A 21,943-nucleotide genomic window follows, 5' to 3' on the forward strand; every position below is an offset into this window, starting at 1 on the left:
GTCCATACCGCACCAGGAGTATGGACTTGAGAGTGTGCAGTGACATTCTATTTCTTAACTTTGACTTGAACACATTCATTTGGCTGAACAGCCATTCAACCTCCGCATTTAAGTGTGGCAAGGAGAGGGCAGTGAGCGCAGCTTTGCACAGTTCTTCAAATGGATTTGACCTGGAAGAGTCCGTGTAGTTATTGACTTCACTCCAAAACTCGACTGTATTGTCAGTTGAGTCCCACCTAAACAGATGGATGTTTCTTCATTGGGAAACAATTTGATCAATTGTTTGGGGCTGGTACCCCAGTAGCTCAGGTACTTTAATAATTTCGGTGGAGCCTTTATTGTGCTTTAGCGTTTCCTTAACACTGAACAAGGCCATGTTTCGCAAGGCTTCTAGGTTGTCTGGGAGCCTTGCTTGCAGCTCCTTGCTTAAAGCAACAATGTAGTTGATGCACCGTCTCCATATGACCTTTTTGTCCTCTGGCGCAAGACTGAGTTGGTACAACGTGCTCTCGAAAAGGTACCCAAGGAATAGTGATGGACAGAGATGTCCATCAATGGCATTCTTCAGGACATACATTTTTGCCTTAGGGTTGACTACTCTGCTGCAAATTGATATTAAGAGTTGTACCAGATTGTTCAAAAGCTTGACAGGATCTGTTTGCTCTACCTCAAATGACTTCACTGCAACTTGTACGTCAGACAGGATTGATTTCAAGAATGTCAGGTAGACATAGTTAGTCTTGTCCATGTACATGGCGTGGAGCACATCCACCATGTAGCAATGCTCACTGGCCTTGGTCAACTCAAAGCGGAGTTTCAGTTCTTCCCGCAGGGTCAATCGATAGCCAACGTGTGGCACACACTTTGGTGATCTGCAGGGATTTCTGGACACAATTMATTGTGGCATACACTGCTTTGTACGCCTCGCACCGTTTTGGGGAAATCAAAAACTAGTTGTAGGTTTCCCTGATTAAGTACTCAACACTCCTAGGGATGGTTTCTTTGGATGCTGCACTGACAGCCAATTGTACAGAATGGCACACACGGGACATTTGGGCAATGCACATTTTTCCTTTAAAATCTTGTGCACCCAAGTCATCACGGACGCATTATCAGTGCCAATACCCTGAAGATTCTCTTTTTTAAGGTTACACTTCTCAAGAAACTCAACTACCGCCTTTGCTATTGATCTGGCATCKTCCCCCTCCAATTCAACCAGCCGGAGAAATGTGGACACAACGGTTCTTTTTTAGCACTGAAATACCGAATCACCACACCCAGGTATTTCAAGACACTGACATAAGTGGACTCATCCAAAAGGAGACTGAATTTCTCATCCCCCGCATCTGATGTTACCCTTTTGATAAAATAAGGAGCCAGTACTCCCCTAATCATTTCTGTGCATGGAAGTTTGTTGCTGCTAGAGAATCTGGAAAGGCAGCTTTGCAAGTCATACCTAAATGGTCGCATGCTAGCAGCGAACAATGCTCCGCAATGGCCATTGCCATAGTAGCTTCTGCGCTTTTGCARTTATCCACATTCTTAACCAACTGTGGTAATGTAGACTGCGTTGCGGGGTTGTACGGTTTTGATTTATTTATATGCTTTGCTCTAGCACAATGTTTTTTGATGTCATACATTTTTGCAAGCATATCTGATTTGCAGTACGCACAGTATGCCCGACAATCATCCCCAATTACTGGCTTCAGCCACCCTTTAAATTCAGGTACAGACTCCCACTWTTTTGTACTTCTGGCTGTACAATTTTGATTGAGACATGTTGATTGATGTTGTAAGTTCTGTTCAAGATCAAACATTCGTGACCAACTATATTCCTTGGGTTTGTCTCGTCGAACGCATACTACTGCTGCTGGAGTCAGCCAACAATAATTTGCAATTTGCTGAAATTGCTGCAGGCCTGCTGCTGCCTGTGCACGAGCTGAGCGCCTGCTGCTGACGTCACTCACAATGCACTTTTGCAGCCAGGCACGTGTGTTGTGACTGAGTGTGTGACAGAGAAAATCGTTTTTGTGTCATTTAGAGGGAAAATGCGTGCATTTTAGCGCTTGAGTCACTTTTCAAAAGTTGCTAAAAGTTCCAAATAAAAAAATTTAAGTAGCTAAATTTGTTGCTAGGTGCTGTTTGAGAAAAAAGTTGCCAGGGTAGTCTGAAAAGTTGCTAAATCTAGCAACAAAATTGCTAAGTTGGCATCACTGGTGGCAGGGCCTATGGCAGGATGCTTCAAAAAGCCTGAATCCTCAGTCACTTCAAACCAAATGTAATAGCACCCAAAATGTCATACGTTGCAAATATATAATATTATACGATTTTTCTTCTACATGTATACATTGAGGGTAGCTGGTTTCTGTATTACAGTTCTACCAATAATTCATACCACTGACACTTGTCAGCTGTTTTGACTGCAACTAAGCAGTGCATTCGGAAAGTATTCAGACCCCATGACTTTTTCCCCCAAAAAATACGTTACAGCCTTATTCTAAAATTGATTAAATAGTTTTCCCCCTCATCAATCTACACACAATACCTCATAATGACAGAGTAAAAACCAGTTTGTTAATAAATGAAATCACATTTACATAAGTATTCAGACCCTTTACTCAGTACTTTGTTGAAGCACCTTTGGCAGCGATTACAGCATTGAGTCTTCTTGGGTATGAAGCTACAAGCTTGGCACACCTGTATTTGGGGAGTTCCTCCCATTCTTCTCTGCAGATTGTCTCAAGCTCTATCAGTTTGGATGGGGAGTGTCGCTGCACAGCTACTGGCTGGGCCACTCAAGGACATTCAGAGACTTGTCCCGAAGCCACTTCTGCTTTGTCTTGGCTGTGTGCTTAGGGTCGTTGTCTTGTTGGAAGGTGAACCTTCACCCCAGTCTGAGGTCCTGAGTGCTCTGGAGCAGGTTTTGATCAAGGATTTCTCTGTACTTTGCTCCGTTCATCTTTCCCTTGCAAAATTCAAGCGGGCTGTCATGTGCCTTTTACTGAAGAGTAGCTTCCGTCTGGCCACTCTACCATAAAGGCTTTATTGGTGGAGTGCTGCAGAGATGGTGGTTCTTCTGAAAAGTTCTCCCATCTCCACAGAGGAACTCTGGAGCTCCAATCAGAGTGACTATCGGGTTCTTGGTCACCTCCCTGACCAAGGCCCATCTCCCCCAATTGCTCAGTCTGTGTGCCTTTCCAAAATCATGTCCAATCAACTGAATTTACCACCGGTGGACACCAATACAGTTGTAGAAACATCTCAAGGATTATCAATGGAAACAGGATGCACCAGAGCTCAATTTCGAGTCTCATAACAAGGGTCTGAATACTGAATTTCTGTTTTTTCGTTTTTTTATAAATTTGCACAAATTTCTAAAAACCTGTTTTTGCTTTGTCATTATCGCGTATTATGTGTAGATTGATGAGGAAATAACTATTTAATACATTTTAGAATAAGGCTGTAACGTAACAAAGTGGGAAAAAGTCAAGGGGTTGGAATACTTTCCGAATGCACTGTGTATATACAGTGGGGAGAACAAGTATTTGATACACTGCCGATTTTGCAGGTTTTCCTACTTACAAAGCATGTAGAGGTCTGTAATTTCTATCATAGGTACACTTCAACTGTGAGAGACGGAATCTAAAACAAAAATCCAGAAAATCACATTGTATGATTAAGTAATTAATTTGCATTTTATTGCATGACAGAAAAGCAGAACTTAATATTTGGTACAGAAACATTTGTTTGCAATTACAGAGATCATACGTTTCCTGTAGTTCTTGACATGTTTGCACACACTGCAGCAGGGATTTTGGCCCACTCCTCCATACAGACCTTCTCCAGTCCTTCAGTTTCGGGGCTGTCGCTGGGAATACGGACTTTCAGCTCCCTCCAAAGATGTTCTATTGGGTTCAGGTCTGGAGACTGGCTAGGCCACTCCAGGACCTTGAGATGCTTCTTACGTAGCCACTCCTTAGTTGCCCTGGCTGTGTGTTTCGGGTCGTTCTCATGCTGGAAGACCCAACCACGACCCATCTTCATGCTCTTACTGAGGGAAGGAGGTTGTTGGCCAAGATCTCGGATACATGGCCCCATCCATCCTCCCCTCAAAACGGTGCAGTCGTCCTGTCCCTTTGCAGAAAAGCATCCCAAAGAATGATGTTTCCACCTCCATGCTTCACGGTTGGGATGGTGTTCTTGGGGTTGTACTCATCCTTTTCTTCCTCCAAACACGGCGAGTGGAGTTTAGACCAAAAAGCTCTATTTTTGTCTCATAGACCACATGACCTTCTCCCATTCCTCCTCTGGATCATCCAGATGGTCATTGGCAAACTTCAGACGGGCCTGGACATGCGCTGGCTTGAGCAGGGGGACCTTGCGTGCGCTGCAGGATTTTAATCCATGACGGCGTAGTGTGTTACTAATGGTTTTTCTTGAGACTGTGGTCCCAGCTCTCTTCAGGTCATTGACCAGGTCCCCCCCCCCCCCCCCTCCCCCCCCCCCCCCCCCCCCCCCTCCCCCCCCCCCCCCCCCCCCCCCCCCCCCCCCCCCCCCCCCCCCCCCCCCCCCGCCCCCCCCCCCCCCCCCCCCCCCCCTCCCCCCCCCCCCCCCCCCCCCCCCCCCCCCCCCCCCCCCCCCCCCCCCCCCCCCCCCCCCCCCCCCCCCCCCCCCCCCCCCCCCCCCCCCCCCCCCCCCCCCCCCCCCCCCCCCCCCCCCCCCCCCCCCCCCCCCCCCCCCCCCCCCCCCCCCCCCCCCCCCCCCCCCCCCCACCCCCCCCCCCCCCCCCCCCCCCCCCCCCCCCCCCCCCCCTCCCCCCCCCCCCCCCCCCCCCCCCCCCCCCCCCCCCCCCCCCCCCCCCCCCCCCCCCCCCCCCCCCCCCCCCCCCCCCCCCCCCCTCCCCCCCCCCCCCCCCCCCCCCCTCCCTCCCCCCCCCCCCCCCCCCCCCCCCCCCCCCCCCCCCCCCCCCCCCCCCCCCCCCCCCCCCCCCCCCCCCCCCCCCCCCCCCCCCCCCCCCCCCCCCCCCCCCCCCCCCCCCCCCCCCCCCCCCCCCCCCCCCCCCCCCCCCCCCCCCCACCCCCCCCCCCCCCCCCCCCCCCCCCCCCCCCCCCCCCCCCCCCCCCCCCCCCCCCCCCCCCCCCCCCCCCCCCCCCCCCCCCCCCCCCCCCCCCCCCCCCCCCCCCCCCACCCCCCCCCCCCCTCCCCCCCCCCCCCCCCCCCCCCCCCCCCCCCCCCCCCCCCCCCCCCCCCCCCCCCCCCCCCCCCCCCCCCCCCCCCCCTGCCGTGTAGTTCTGGGTGATCCCTCACCCTTCCTTCATGATCATTGATGCCTCGAGGGTGAGATCTTGCATGGAGCCCCAGACCGAGGGTGATTGACCGTCATCTTGAACTTCTTCCATTTTCTAATAATTGTGCCAACAGTTGTTGCCTTCTCACCAAGCTGCTTGCCTATTGTCCTGTAGCCCATCCCAGCCTTGTGCAGGTCTACAATTTTATCCCTGATGTCCCTACACAGCTCTCTGGTCTTGGCCATTGTCGAGAGGTTGGAGTCTGTTTGATTGAGTGTGTGGACAGGTGTCTTTTATACAGGTAACGAGTTCAAACAGGTGCAGTTAATACAGGTAATRAGTGGAGAACAGGAGGGCTTCTTAAAGAAAAGGTCTGAGAGCCGGAATTCTTACTGGTTGTTAGGTGATCAAATACTTATGTCATGCAATAAAATGCAAATTAATTACTTAAAAATCATACAATGTGATTTTCTGGATTTTTGTTTTAGATTACGTCTCTCACATTTGAAGTTTACCTATGATAAAAATTACAGACCTCTACATGCTTTGTAAGTAGGAAAACCTGCAAAATCAGCAGTGTATCAAATACTTGTTCTCCCCACTGTATAAGGTAATTCAGATTTTGTACACAGACATACTCATATCTGCAACAGATATGTATAAGTTAATATTGTCTCCAGAGAAACCTACATTCAAATAAATATTTTTTCATTGTCTCACATCAGATAGCGCAWTGACCGTATGCACTGATCTGTCTGATAACTCGCAAACACTCATGAGACACACGCAAACACTCATGAGATAGATAAAAATAAGTTTGGCTACAATATGCTGTCCTTACATTCGAAAATGTTACCAAGGTGACATCATCCACTGAACACCCCTTTCATCCTCAAAAKAGTAATTCTTACCTTAAAACTGCWTATGGCTGGGATCCCGTTAACGCCAAATTCAAAACAACAGAAATCTCATAATTAAAATTCCTCAAACATAGAAGTATTTTACACCATTTTAAAGATAAACGTGTTGTTAATCCCACCACAGTGTCCGATTTCAAAAAGGCTTTACGACGAAARCACCCCAAACGATTATGTTAGGTCAGCACCTAGTCACAGAAAAACACAGCCATTTTTCCAGCCAAAGAGAGGATTCACAAAAAGCAGAAATAGAGATAAAATKAATCACTAACCTTTGATGATCTTCATCAGATGACACTCGTAGGACTTCATGTTAGGCAATACAYGTATGTTTTGTTCGATAAAGTTCATATTTATATCCAAAAAGTCTGAGTTTACATTGGCGCGTTACGYTCAGTAGTTCCAAAACCTCCGGTGATTTTGCAGAGAGCCACATCAATTTACAGAAATACTCATAATAAACATTGATAAAAGATACAACTATTATGCATGGAATTATAAATAAACTTCTCCTTAATGGAACCGCTGTGTCAGATTTAAAAAAAGCTTTACCGAAAAAGCACACCATGCAATAAAATGAGTACAGCGCTCAGACAACAAATCAAGCCATACAGATATCCGCCATGTTGTGGAGTCAACAAAGTCAGAAATAGTACTATAAATATTCACTTACCTTTGATGATCTTCATCAGAATTCACTACCAGGAATCCCAGTTCCACAATAAATGTTTGATTTGTTCGATAAAGTGCATAATTTATTTCCAAATACCTCCTTTTTGTTCACGCGCTTAGCCCAGTAATCCAAATTCATCACGCACGAGCAGACGAAACGTCAAAAAGTTCCGTTACAGTCCGTAGAAACATGTCAAACGATGTATAGAATCAATCTTTAGGATGTTTTTATCATAAATCTTCAATAATGTTTCAACCGGAGAATTCCTTTGTCTGCAGAAACGCAATGGAACGCAAGCTAACTATCACGTGAACGCGCATGGTCAGCTCATTGTACTCTGCCAGACCCCTGACTCAAAGAGCCCTCATTCCCCCCTCCTTCACAGTAGAAGCATCAAACAAGGTTCTAAAGACTGTTGACATCTAGTGGAAGCCTTAGGAAGTGCAATATGACCAATATCCCACTGTATATTCGATAGGCGATGAGTTGAAAAACKACAAACCTCAGATTTCCCACTTCCTGGTTCGATTTTTTCTCAGGTCATTTATACTCAYAGACATCATTCAAACAGTTTTAGAAACTTCAGAGTGTTTTCTATCCAAATCTACTAATACTATGCATATCTTAGCTTCTGGGACCGAGTAGCAGGCAGTTTACTCTGGCCACCTTACTCATCCAAGCTACTCAATACTGCCCCCAGCCATAAGAAGTTATAAACATTTGTCATGAAAAAGTCTTCACTACCTAACTCTTCATCTAGCTAAGGTGTTTTGTGGTGGTGGAATCAATATTTATTAAATTCAAAATGTGCATGAAAATTTGCTTGCTAATGCTAGTGTCTTCTTGCTGTCTGAACCAGTCTCAAATCAATCCATGTGGAAGGAAAGGCGGGATGCTAACAATGCCAGTTCACACACTCAATTCTGAACACTCCCTCTAGCTAGTTTAGTGAAGTTCTAGCTATGCATGAATTCGTTTTCATGATATCTGTTCTGCCGTGATAGTGCGCTGACTTCTACAGCACAGTTGACTGGTCTGTGCGACGTTATCGCATTGGCCTAGAGTTCTGTATTGCAGTTCTGTTAAGTATTTATACCATTGGCAGACTTTCTATACCATTAGCAGATTTTTATACAGTATATCAAAATGACCCCAGTCTGTAGTTTGTCGGTTAATACAAATTATTTCATTTTTKAACCTTTAACATCAATTGTCAAAAAATGCATAAATTCTTTAATTTTTGCATATTTTGTAATTTAGACCCTAATTTACATCATCTGAAGTGTATGTCTTGTGCCCGCCATCGGTTGAGACACAGCATACTCTTGAATACAGGGTGGATGTCATTTCAATCATAGAAATATAATTCAGTAGGGTGGCGCGGTGGTCTAAGGCACTCCATCGCAGTTGCTAACTGTGCCACTAGAGATCCTGGTTCTAGTCCAGGCTCTGTCGTAGCCGGCTGCGACCGGGAGACCCATGGGGCGGCGCACAATTGGCCGAGCGTCGTTAGGGGAGGGTTTGGCCGGCAGGGATGTACGTGTCCCATCGCGCTCTAGCGATTCCTGTGGCGGGCCGGGCACATGCACACTGWCACGGTCGCCAGGTGTATGGTGTTTCCTCTGCTTTCGGGTTAAGCGGGCAAGCAGTGCGGCTTGGTTGAGTCGTGTTTCGGGGGACGCATGGCTCTCGACCTTCGCCTCTCCTGAGTCCGTATGGGAGTTGCAGCAACGAGACAAGACTGCAGCTACCAATTGGATACCACAAAATTGGGGAGGAAAAAGGGGTAAAAAGTTTTTTTTTTAAATTGCTGGTACACAATTTACATTTTAAATAGAATTGAAATTTAAACTTCCAATTACTACCACAAAGATTGCTGCCGGTCCACCACTATTGAATATCAACTTAAAGAGATGCTGCCTTTAAAAAGCAACAAATCCCTTCATGGCATCGATATGAGTCAGGAACCGTTATTCTAGTATCAAATTTTACTACAAAGYGTAAACAGAATCATTTTGGTCAGTCAGTCTGGTCTAAAACGGAGTTTGGAACATCTGTGCGCCACAACGGGTAAAATAAGGTTGGGTTTTGATTTAACAATGTCCATTTGCCCACTAACATGAGGTGAACAGCTGCTGTGGTTGCTCTCGATCCAATACCATAGACAGTGAGACAGACCTGCCCAGCAGTTCCGACTTTGTTTACAAAGACAATACATTGCAATTTTTTTTTACTGGAGAAATACTGCACCAAACACCCTAGTTAAAGTAAAATTGCGCAATTAACATCCTCGGCCAAAACGTAAATTCAAGAAATCTGTAATTAATTTAATCTGCGATTCATTCTGGGGATTTTGAGAAAGTGAAATAGGCTTCCGTGTCTACAGTGTCTCATGGGGGATGAACATCTTTAACCAAACGCGGAATCAGTTAGAAAACACACCTACCAGACTGAAGTCTAGTTTTTCTTATGAGCAACAATCGGCGTGTTCAGTGGCTCTTTAAATGGGAGTGTCTATTCTATTATCTATATATCTATGGTTTCAATAGGTTTCCTATAAAGTGTAATTTAAAACAACTGATATTCCCACTCAAGTCAACATTCTCTGATGTGTAAACCTCTAACCATCTTTGTGGTACCTTCCCAAAGTAGAAATTTCAATTTTAGTACATTTATCAGTTCCAAAAAGTCACTTTCTGACCAAATCTGAGCAAATATGTATGGAAGGTTTCATTCAAATCAAAAGGGGTGCAGTCAAAAAGTGATTGAAATCAAATGGAACCACCTTATAGATATCCTGAAAGAAAATTCTTCATTATGAAAATTCTGTTTTCAGATCCTGTGCATCCACCTGAAACGTTTTCGCCACGGGGTGATGTACTCCTTYAAGATCAACAGCCACGTGGCCTTCCCATTGGAGGGCCTCGAACTCCGACCTTTCCTGGCCAAGGACAACCCCTCCCAGATCACCACCTATGACCTGCTGTCCGTCATCTGTCACCATGGCACCGCAGGCAGTGGGTGACCCTTGACTGAATTACCTAACATTAAAGACTCCCTCCAGCTATTTTTGAAATGTTTGTTTGGCTGATATTGGTTGTGATTCACCGCAGCATAGTTATAGTGTGTCGGGTGTTTTCTTCATAGCTTACTATCTACATTTCTGCAATTCCATTACTCAACCTCTTTTTCACTGCCTCCCCCCTCTCTCTTCTTTCTTCTTCTGTCTTTCTCCACCTATTCTCTCTCTCTCTCGCTCTCTTCCCCTCCCTCCTAGGTGGTCACTACATAGCATACTGTCAGAACGTGATTAACGGTCAGTGGTACGAGTTTGATGACCAGTATGTAACGGAGGTCCATGAGACGGTGGTGCAGAATGCTGAGGCCTATGTGCTTTTCTACAGGTGAGACTTCAACCTTCATTATGTAAAAACACTTTATATGTTTTAATGTTTGGTTGAACTGAATAATGTATTTGATTTTGTGTATGTGTGTGTGTGTATACGTGTGCATGTGTGGGCCTGTGTCTGTGCATACACGCAGGCAGATTGCGATTTGAGTCTTTTCCATCTTACCGTGGAAATGCATTGTAATGCAGCCATCAATACACTCCTATCCCCCGTGGACTGGTTCGTATCTAAAACATCCATTCAGGCTGCAAAGGTGTCGATTCGATTTCCTCAACTAGATTGAATGGTGAGAAGGTGGTAAATAACAGGGAAAATATGCATACTTTCTTTTATGAAACACCATTTTCCACCACCATGCTAAAGTGGCTAATGCCTAGGAATGCTAGTCACGAATGTTGCGTATCGCGTTCAGCCAATCACGTTGCAGCATTCTGTTGTTTACCCCTGTCTGAACGCAGGGCGCAACATCAGGAAGTAGCATTAGCCACTAGCATGGTGGTGGAAAATGGTGTTTCATAAAGAAAGTACACATACTTTCAGTTCTTTTCTGCCTTCTCGCTATTCGATCTAGTTAAAGAGGAAATTTCCTTCGCCTCCAACCCCTTTCGATGCGTGGAATGGATGTGGGTAGGTCTACATAAGGGTGCTAATTTAAAAAGCTCTGACGAAGGCCGTGAGGCCGATGCGTAAAGCTTAATAAAGATCAGTGATACGATCAAAAGCAGTATGCGGGTTCCTTCTTCTTTTTCTTCATTTTATCCGGCTGTTGCCATGCACCTGCAAAGAAGATAGCTCAGATTTGACTTTACAAACAACAAGAGGGCTTAATTGGAGTTTATTTCTTCGGAGCCTAGACCTATATAAAATAACTTAACTGGCTGAGGTAGGCTATGAAGCTTAACAGCCTRATAGAAGTACAATTTTTTTTATTAGGTCTACTTACAATTGCAACTGGTCAAAAATGTAGCATCCTACATAAAACAATCATTTGAAGAAAAAAAGTCTGCACTTTCGAACTAAAACAATGTAACTACCGTAATTTCCGKACTATAAGCCGCTACTTTTTCCCACGCTTTGAACCTCGCGGAACAATGACGCGGCTAATTTATGGATTTTTCCCGCTTTCACAAATTCATGCCGCCAAAAAACTGAGCCCCGTCACATAATGTGACGTAAATCGAGCGCGCTCAAACTTCCCATCATTCTGATTACGGTAGTCATTTTGTCACCCTCATCATGGCAATGACACGGAGAAATGCATATGATGCAGCTTTCAAGTTGAAGGCGATCGATCTGGCTGTTGGGAAAGGAAATAGAGCTGCTGCACGGGAGCTTGGCCTTAATGAGTCGATGATAAGACGTTGGAAACAGCAGCGTGAGGAACTGACTCGGTGCAGAAAGACAACAAAAGCTTTCAGAGGGAAGAAAAGCAGATGGCCCGAACTAGAAAATGAGCTTGAAGACTGGGTCAACACACAGAGAGCAGACGGCCGAGGTGTTTCAACTGTGCAGATCCGACTGAAAGCCAAAACAATCGCCACCGCAATGAAGTTTGAGGATTTTAGAGGTGTCTAAGATTTATGAGACGTAAAGGCCTGTCCATCAGGGTACGGACGAGTCTGTGTCAGCAGCTCCCTCCCGACTACGAGGAAAAAGTTTCAAACTTCCGCAAATTCACTGATGCAAAGATAGCGGAGCATTCCATCGACCCGCACGACATCATAAATATGGATGAGGTTCCTCTGACGTTTGACCTGCCTCTCACTCGGACTGTCAACAGGAAAGGCGAATCATCCATCACGCTGAAAACAACTGGGCATGAAAAAACGCACTTCACCTGTGTTCTGAGCTGCACGGCATCGGGAGAAAAGCTTCCACCGATGTAGATTTTCAAACGCATGACGATGCCAAAAGAAAAATTCCCGAGAGGAATTGTTGTGAAAGTCAACAAGAAAGGATGGATGACGGAAAGCCTAATGCATGAATGGCATACGGAGTGTTACGGCAAGCGACCGGGAGGATTCTTTCACAAGAACAAGGCATTGCTCGTGTTGGACAGCATGAGGGCCCACATAACAGATTCTGTGAAAGAAGCCATCAAGAGGACAAACTCAATTCCAGCTGTGATTCCTGGGGGCACAACAAAGTATTTGCAGCCACTCGACATCAGTGTAAATCGTGCATTTAAGGTGGCGCTCTGTGTTCAGTGGGAGGCTTGGATGACAAGTGGGGAGAAATCCTTCACTAAAACGGGCCGCATGCGAAGAGCAACTTATGGTCAAGTCTGCCAGTGGGTCCTGACAGCGTGGAGCATTGTCAAAAGATCCACTATCATCAACGGGTTTCGAAAGGCTGGACTGCTGCGTGTTGAAGAGGGCAGCATGAGCTCAGCGGGGAATTTGCCTCCGGATGAAAGTGACGAGAGCGACAATGAAAACGATCCAACATCGGATGAAGCAATTCTGAGGCTATTCAACTCCGACACCGAAGGAGATGACTTCAGTGGTTTCAGTGCACAGGAGGAGGAAGATAGTGACCAATGACTTTCTTGGTAGGCTACTGTTTACTGCTATTTTTTAAATTTTTGTTACAAGCCGTGTTTCGTTAAAGCCTATTTATTTTTGTTACAAGCCGTGTTTCGTTWAAAAGCCTATTTATTTTTGTTTAAAGTGTAAAGTTCATTTGTTTCAATGTACCGGTAGGCACCTGCGGCTTATAGACATGTGCAGCTTATTTATGTACAAAATACATATTTTTTTTTAGATTCAGTGGGTGCGGCTTATATTCAGGTGCGCTTAATAGTCCAGAAATTACGGTAAAAAGAAAGCGCGCATTTGTAATTCCCAAGCTCTAAAAGTAATTGGAAAGGTAGATACAATATATGTATACAGTATACAGTATATGTAATACATTTCTTACCGAGTCGTGATACCCACAGATTTGCCTTTGCCGATCGCTCATCATCTTCATTCATCTTCATTCATCAGTGAGTCAATGGCTAGAATAGTCATTGACTCACTCGCGCGTTGAAAAGGAACGAGCTCTGGAACTCCACCTCCGACAGGCAGAGTCAACATACAGTACGTGATGGGTTCGTCAGGTTTTCGGTTCACCCTGACATTTCCATTCCTCTTCTGACAACAGAACTTGACCAACTGCTCACCAGGCACAGCAAGGGCCGCCCGGACAGTTCTGCTGTTCTGCTATTCCAAGGATGTGTAACCGARGAGAGAGAGGCACAGAATACATAGCCTTCCCGCTGTGGCCAWCTATTTCAGCACCGTTTCGCGCTGCTCTGAGACAAGCAGAAACAAAAAATGTCAAATATTCCATGATATTCTTAAGATATGTGTTGACTGAATATAAGCAAGTGATGTCTGCTAAATAATCAAGTTAGGTTTCTCCAGAATTAAATCATTCTAAATAACTGGCTTGATTTACAAATTAGTGAGAGTGTCTCACCCCATGTTCAAGAATCCCCAAAATGCCGTTACTTTTTAAACAAAGCGATTATTCTTAATTAATTTAGAATTATATGAAGGCCCCTTAGATATTCTCACAGATCCTAATGGAAAATGCCCCTTAGATATTAATATATAGTCCTCCAATCCTCTAAATGTAATTATTGGCGGAGAGTTACATCATAATTTATTTATATTTTTAGATATACTGTTTGTAACGGCTGTCTAATTCCTCCTCCTCGGATGAGGAGAAGGAGTAGGGATCGGACCAAAACGCAGTGGTAGATGAATACATGAATGAATTTATTTAAAGACAAGACGAACACGAAAAAACACTTTGAAAAATTACAAAACAACAAAACGACGTAGACAGACCTGAACTTGAGAAYTTACAATATAACACGAAGAACAGGAACAGACTAACCAAACGAACGAMCACGAAACAGTCCCGTGTGGTGCGACAGACACAGACACAGGAACAATCACCCACAAACAAACAGTGAGAACAGCCTACCTTAATATGGTTCTCAATCAGAGGAAACGTCAAACACCTGCCTCTAATTGAGAACCATATCAGGCAACACATTTAACCCAACATAGAAACACATAACATAGAATRCCCACCCCAACTCACGCCCTGACCAACTAAACACATACAAAAACAAGGAAAACAGGTCAGGAACGTGACACTGTTAAAAATTGTGTAGGTCTTATTTATTTAAAGAGCATGTTGAAGTTAGAAGCAAAAGCCTACAGAATTAGGCACTTCATTTTTTAAATCATTTAATTAAGGAAATGTGTTCATTTTGTTTATTAGGCTACTGTGCAGTCTACAATACATACTGTAGTTAACATGGGACTCTTCAAATACCGATGTTGATTTAGTTATGGATCCTTAATGAATTACTATGGGAATAAATATCACTAATTTACAGAAATATTGGAACAAAGTTGTCTAATGAAGGCAAACCATTTAGAATCCTCCAATCCTGTAGCCTACTTCCAACCATCATGTTGAACAATCGCCATATTTTCCATTCCATCCTAACGGAAACCCAGAGGGTTTTGTTTTTTTGTTTTTCTCTGAATAGAAACACGAATCAAATTAATTAAGCCAGATTTCTTAAAATCAATCCCTTAAACTATGTCATTACAAAAAAGGTTTTAMATTCTCTGGTAATGCCAATACGGAGTACTATCTAATGTTTCTCAAAGATGCCATATCAAACTAGCAATAACTTGCAGTAACTGAAAAAATGGCTTAGAATGAAATGACGTGCCACAGAATGGTGTGCCGCAGCAAGGTCTGCCGCAGTATGACGCAACTTTTAAAGGAGGAACAACTGTCGGTAGAGTTATTAAAGTGAGTATGCATAGATAATAAACAGAGTAGCAGCAGCATAAAAGGGGGGAGGCAATGCAAATAGTCTGGGTAGCCATTTGATTAGCTGTTCAGCTGTTCAGGAGTCTTTTGGCTTCGGAGTAGAAGCTGTTGAGAAGCCTTTTGGACCTAGACTTGGCGCTCTGGTACCGCTTGCCGTGCGGTAGCAGAGAGAACAGTCTATGACTAGGGTGGCTGGAGACATTGACAATTTTTAGGGCCTTCCTCTGACACCGCATGGTATAGAGGTCCTGGATGCCAGGAAGCTTGGCCCCAGTGATGTACTTGGCCGTACGTACTACCCTCTGTAGTGCCTTGCGGTCAGCGGCCGAGCAGTTGCCATACCAGGTAGTGATGCAGCCAGTCAGGATGCTCTTATTGGTGCAGCTGTAGAACTTTTTTAGGATCTGAGGACCCATGCCAAATATTTTTCTCCTGGAGGGGAATAGGTTTTGTCGTGCCCTCTTCACATCTGTCTTGGCATGCTTGGACCATGTTAGTTTGTTGATGTGGACACCAAGGAACTTGAAGTTCTCAACCTGCTCCACTATAGCCTTGTCGATGGGAATGGGGGGAGTGCTCGGTCCTCATTTTCCTGTAGTCCACAATCATATCCTTTGTTTTGATCACGTTGAGAGAGAGGTTGTTGTCCTGGCACCACACGGCCAGGTCTCTGACCTCCTCCTTATAGGCTGTCTCATTGTTGTTGGTAATCAGACCTACCACTGTTGTCATCAGCAAACTTAATGATGTGTTGGAGTCGTGACTGGCCATGCAGTCATGAGTGAACAGGGAGTACAGGAGGGGACTGAGAACGCACCCCTGAGGGGCCCCCATGTTTAGTATCAGCTTGGCGGATGTGTTGTTACCTACCCTTAACATCTGGGGCGGCCCGTCAGGAAGTCCAGGATCCAGTTGCAGAGGGAGGTTTTTAGTCCCAGGGTCCTAACCTTAGTGATGAGCTTTGAGCTCACTATGGTGTTGAACGCTGAGCTGTAGTCAATGAAAAGTATTCTCACATAGGTGTTCCTTTTGTCCAGGTGGGAAAAGGCAGTGTGGAGTCCAATAGAAATTGCATCATCTGTGGATCTGTTGGGGTTGTATGCACATTGGAGTGGGTCTAGGGTTTCTGGAATGATGGTGTTGATGTGGGCCATGAACAGCCTTTCAATGCACTTCATGGCTACACACGTGAGTGCTAGGGGTCGGTAGTCATTTAGGCAGGTTACCTTAGTATTCTTGGGCACATTTTGGTATTACAGACTCAGACAGGGAGATGTTGAAAATGTCTGTGAAGACACTTGCCAGTTGGTCAGCACATGCTCGGAGTACACGTCCTGGTAATCCATCTGGCCCTGYGGCCTTGTGAATGTTGATCTGTTTAAAGGTCTTACCCACATCAGCTACGGAGACGGTGATCACACAGTCGTCCAGAACAGCTGATGCTCTCGTGCATGTTTCAGTGTAATTTTAGTAATTTAGCTCGCCTGATAGGCTTGTGTCACTGGGTAGCTCGCGGCTGTGCTTCCCTTTGTAGTCTAATGGTTTGCAAGCCCTGCCACATCCGACGAGTGTCAGAACCGGTGTAGTACAATTCGATCTTRGTCCTGTATTGATGCTTTGCCTGTTTGATGGTTCGTCGAAGGGCATAGCGGGATTTCTTATAAGATTCTGTATTAGAGTCTCGCTCCTTGAAAGTGGCAGCTCTGCCCCTTAGCTCAGTGCGGATGTTGCCTGTAATCCGTGTKTTTGTGTTTGTCCACAGGAAGAGCAGTGAGGAGTCGGTGGGGGAGAGGCAGAAGGTGGTGGATTTAGCTAGCATGAAGGAGCCAAGCCTGCTGCAGTTCTACATCTCCAGAGAGTGGCTGAACAAGTTCAACACGTTCACTGAGCCAGGGCCCATCAGCAACCACACCTTCCTCTGCCAGCACGGAGGTCAGTACTGTACTGGACCTAACACCACAACCCATCCTAAGCATCAACCACACTCGATCCATATAAGACCTGGGCTCACTTCAAGTAGTACTTGTTTTCTTTCAAATACTTTAAGCTGCACTTGATTGAGCTTCCTGGCGCAGTGGAAGCAGTAGAGTACTGAGTAGTCCCAAAAGTGCAAACTCTGTCCATCTGGTCTGAGGGCCTTTCCTGTTCAAGGTATTCTATTTCTGTCCTCACTAACCCCACCTTTAGGTTGAAAGTGGTTGAAAGCACAACCACTTTCAACCCCAATTGAACTAATCTCCTACTTGTGTTTTGTCCAGGGATCCCGCCCAATAAGTACCACTACATTGACGACCTGGTGGTGATCCTGCCCCAGAACGTGTGGGAGTACCTGTACAACAGGTAAGATGAGACTCGCTCCTCAGTCTGTCTGGCTGTCTGACTGGCTGTCAAACTTTTTATCTTCCTTCCTTTCTGTCTGACGGACTGACTGACTGACTGACATGGTGAAGGAGTTCAATGGTCTATAAATTCTGTCTTTTCTGTCTGTCTTCCTGTCTTTTCTGTCCGACTGTCTTCCTGCCCACCTGTCTGTCTGTTTGTCTGTCTGTTCATCAGACTGTCTGTCTAACAGACTGTATATCTGTCTCCCAGTTTTGGAGGAGGTCCAGCAGTGAACCACTTGTACGTGTGTGCCATCTGCCAGGTGGAGTTAGAGGCTCTGGCCAAACGCAGGAAGGTGGAAATAGACACCTTTATCAGGGTAAGAGTGTGTCAGTGTTTTTCTGCATCAAAAAGGGGCTTAAGTGGTTGGCATGGCACGGTCATTTTCATTCCTTTTTTTGTTGTTGCAGTTTTAAAGCACATTTCCTGCAATTCGGTACTGGAACAAAAATATAAACACAACATGCAACGATTTTACTGAGTTGCAGTACATATAAGGAATCAGTCAATTGAAATTAATTTATTAGGCTGTAGTCTTGGGATTTCATATGACTGGGCAGGGGTGCAGCCACGGGTGGGGTTGGGAGGGCATAGGCCCACCCACTGGGGAGCCAGCCCAGCCAATCAAAATGAGTTTTTCCTCACAACAGACAGAAATACTCCTCCGTTTCATCAGCTTTCAGGGTGGCTGGTTTCAGACAATCCAGCAGGTGGAGGTCCTGGGCTGGCGTGGTTACTCATGGTCTGTGGTTGTGAGGCCGGTTGGACGTACTGCCAAATTTTCTAAAATGACATTGGTAGAGAAATGAACATTACATTCTCTGGCAACAGCTCTGGTGGACATTCGTGCAGTCAGCATGCCAATTGCACACTCCCTCAAAACTTGAGACATCTGTGGCATTGTGTTGTGTGACAAAACTGCACATTTTAGTGGCCTTTTATTGTCCGCAATACAAGGTGCACTTGTGTAATGATCATGCTGTTTAATCAGCTTTTTGATATGCCACACCTGTCAGGTGGATGGATTATCTTGACAAAGGAGAACCGCTCACTAACGGGGATATAAACAGATTTGAGAGAAATAAGCTTTTTGTGAGTATAGAACATTTCTGGGATCTTTTATTTCAGCTCTTGAAACATGGGACCAACAATTACGTGTTGCGTTTATATTTTGGTTCAGTGTACACATTCTGCCATGGACCTGAGAGAAAATGTTGCCGTTTTAAAGCTCATTTCCTGCAATTCTATGCATTTTGCCATGGCTAATGCTGTGTTCTTTTGCTCAAACATAATAACAAAATCTGTACAGATAAGTTAATTGTTTTTGGAGTTTTCAATTCTCCCTGACTTTCTAGCTTTTATTTTGGTGATTGTTAGTTCTCGAAGATAATATTCTAAAAGAAAATATATAGATCCATTAATATTTTCTAAATACGTTATGTGGTTTAGTCGTTTAAAGTTTACACAAAGCATTTTTCCATTTCATTTTTTTTTAAACTGTTTAGTTATTAAGCGGCCCGCCCAAGGATTTCAATRGTCGAAAAACCCCTGTGTGTTTGTGCCCTCTCTCGGTCTCTCCAGTTGAATAAAGAGTTCCAAGCGGAGGAGGCTCCTACAGTTATCCTGTGTATCAGTATGCAGTGGTTCAGAGAGTGGGAGAGCTTTGTCAAGGGCAAAGACAATGGTAGGATTCTATGAGAATAGATACCATGCATTATAGTACCAACAGAAGCTAAGAGCTGAATTACCTCAGTACCTCAGTACACCATCATTATCATATTGTATCCTCTGTGCAGACCAGATATGCAATAATAATATATGCTATTTAGCAGGCGCTTTTATCCAAAGCGACTTAGTCATGCGTGCATACACTTTACTTATGGGTTGGCCCGGGAATCAACCCACTATCCTGGCGTTACAAGCGCCATGCTCTACCAACTGAGCTACAGATGAATAAATACAGTCTGCAATGTTCCTCAGTAACAACACTAAAGCTTTTGTTGGTGTTTGTTTATGTTGGTCATTGTTTTCTCAGAGCCCCCTGGTCCTATTGACAACAGTAAGATTGGTGTCATGAAAGGGGGACACGTACAGCTCAAGCAAGGTWAGCAGTGTATGCTCATACATATTCACATTGTGTGGGTTGGTTGGTCGGTCTCTGGGTGCGTGCGCTCCTGTGTGTATTGGAATACACCTTGTGTGTGTGTGTGTGCGCGCGCGTATGTACACACAGTGTACAAAACATTATGGACGCCTACTCTTTCCTTGACAGACTGACCAGGTGAATCCAGGCAAAAGCTACGATCTCTTATTGATGTCACTTGTTAAGTTAAATCCACTTCAATCACTGTAGATGAATTGGAGGAGACAGGTTAAAGAAGGATTTTTAAGCCTCGAGACGGTTGAGACATGGATTGTGTGTGTGTCATTCAGAGGTGAATGGTGGGCACGACAAAAGATTTAAGTGCCTTTAAACAGGGTATGGTAGTAGGTGCCAGGCACACAGGTTTGTGTCAAGAACTGCAACGCTGCTGTTTTTTTAACGCTAAACAGTTTAATGTGTGTATCAAGAATGGTCCACCACCCAAAAGACATCCTGCCAACTTAACACAACTGTGGGAAGCACTGGAGTCGGCATGGGGCAGCATCCCTGTGGAATAGTTTTGACACCTTATAGAGGCCATGCCCTGATGAATTGAGGCTGTTCTGAGGGCAAAGGGGGAAGGTGTACTTAATGTTGCCTTTTTCCACATGTTATGTCGCTCCACAGCTATTTTCAGGTCTCCAGAGTTTTTCGATCAGGTTCAAGTCTGGGCTCTGGCTGGGCCACTCAAGGACATTGAGACTTGTCACGAAGCCCCTCCTGTTTTGTCTTGGCTGTGTGCTTAGGGTTGTTGTTCTGTTGGAAGGTGAACCTTCGCCCCAGTCTGAGATCCTGAGCCATTTGGAGCAGGTTTTCATCAAGGATCTCACTGTACTTTGCTTCGTTCATCTTTCCCTCGATCCTGACTAGTCTCCCAGTCCCTGAAAAACATCCCTACAGTGTGATGCTGCCATCACCACCATGCTTCACCGTAGTGATAGTGCCAGGTTTCCTCCAAACGTGACACTTGGCATTCAGGCCAAATAGTTCAATCTTGGTTTCATCAGACCAGAGAATCTTGTTTCTCATGGTCTGAGAGTCCTTTAGGTACCTTTTGGCAAACTCAATGCGAGCTGTCATGTGCCTTTCACTGAGGAGTGGCTTCCGTCTGGCCACTCTACCATAAAGGCCTGATTGGTGGAGTGCTGCAGAGATGGTTGTCCTTCTGGAAGGTTCTCCCATCTCCACAGAAGAACTCTAGAGCTCTGTCAAAGTGACCATCGGGTTCTTGGTCACCTCCCTGACCAAGGCCCTTCTCCCCCGATTGCTTAGTTTGGCCAAGCGGACAGCTCTAGGAAGAGTCTTGGTGGTTCCAAACTTCTTCCATTTAAGAATGATGGAGACCACTGTGTTCTTGGATTTTCAATGCTGTATAAATGTTTTGGTACCCTTCCCCATATCTGTTCCTCGACCCAATCCTGTCTCGGTGCTGTACGGACAATTCCTTTGACCTCATCGCTTGGTTTTTGCTCTAACCATGCACTGTCAACTGTGGGAACTTATATAGACATTTACATTTACATTTAAGTCATTTAGCAGACGCTCTTATCCAGAGCGACTTACAAATTGGTGCATTCACCTTATGATATCCAGTGGAACAACCACTTTACAATAGTGCATCTAACTCTTTTAAGGGGGAGGGGGGGGTTAGGAGGATTACTTTATCCTATCCTAGGTATTCCTTAAAGAGGTGGGGTTTCAGGTGTCTCCGGAAGGTGGTGATTGACTCCGCTGACCTGGCGTCGTGAGGGAGTTTGTTCCACCATTGGGGTGCCAGAGCAGYGAACAGTTTTGACTGGGCTGAGCGGGAACTGTACTTCCTCAGAGGTAGGGAGGCGAGCAGGCCAGAGGTGGATGAACGCAGTGCCCTTGTTTGGGTGTAGGGCCTGATCAGAGCCTGAAGGTACGGAGGTGCCGAACGACAGGGTGTTGTCCAGGATCACGCCAAGGTTCTTAGCGCTCTGGGAGGAGGACACAATGGAGTTGTCAACCATGATGGCGAGATCATGGAACGGGCAGTCCTTCCCCGGGAGGAAGAGCAGCTCCGTCTTGCCGAGGTTCAGCTTGAGGTGGTGATCCGTCACCAAATCATGCCTTTCCAAATCATGTCCAGTCAATTGCATTTACCACAGGTGGACTCCAATCAAGTTGTAGAAACATCTTAAGAAAGATCAGTGGAATCAGGATGCACCAGAGTTAAATTTCGAGTCACATAGCAAGGATTTGAATATTTATGTAAATAAGGTATTTCATACATTTGTTAATATATTTTTTTGCAAAAATTT

The 21,943-nt window shown here is 45.4% G+C and overlaps 1 protein-coding gene and 1 long non-coding RNA gene across 2 annotated transcripts in view; one reads left to right on the forward strand and one right to left on the reverse strand.

Annotated features, from left to right (window-relative positions):
* The window catches only part of LOC139027450 (uncharacterized), a 143,460-nt gene that overhangs the window by 97,728 nt on the left and 23,789 nt on the right, over nucleotides 1-21,943 (reverse strand). The gene's annotated exons all lie outside the window — the stretch shown is intronic.
* LOC112080669 (ubiquitin carboxyl-terminal hydrolase 20-like) overlaps nucleotides 1-21,943 on the forward strand; it is a 43,788-nt gene that overhangs the window by 11,396 nt on the left and 10,449 nt on the right. Inside the window, 7 exon segments of the mRNA XM_070442657.1 lie at nucleotides 9,715-9,895; nucleotides 10,156-10,282; nucleotides 16,896-17,065; nucleotides 17,392-17,473; nucleotides 17,726-17,834; nucleotides 19,097-19,199; nucleotides 19,551-19,619. Of these exon segments, the coding sequence (XP_070298758.1) occupies nucleotides 9,715-9,895; nucleotides 10,156-10,282; nucleotides 16,896-17,065; nucleotides 17,392-17,473; nucleotides 17,726-17,834; nucleotides 19,097-19,199; nucleotides 19,551-19,619 (841 nt within the window).

Source organism: Salvelinus sp. IW2-2015, unplaced genomic scaffold (genome assembly GCF_002910315.2).
Source record: "Salvelinus sp. IW2-2015 unplaced genomic scaffold, ASM291031v2 Un_scaffold16416, whole genome shotgun sequence".
Taxonomy (NCBI): Eukaryota; Metazoa; Chordata; class Actinopteri; order Salmoniformes; family Salmonidae; genus Salvelinus; species Salvelinus sp. IW2-2015.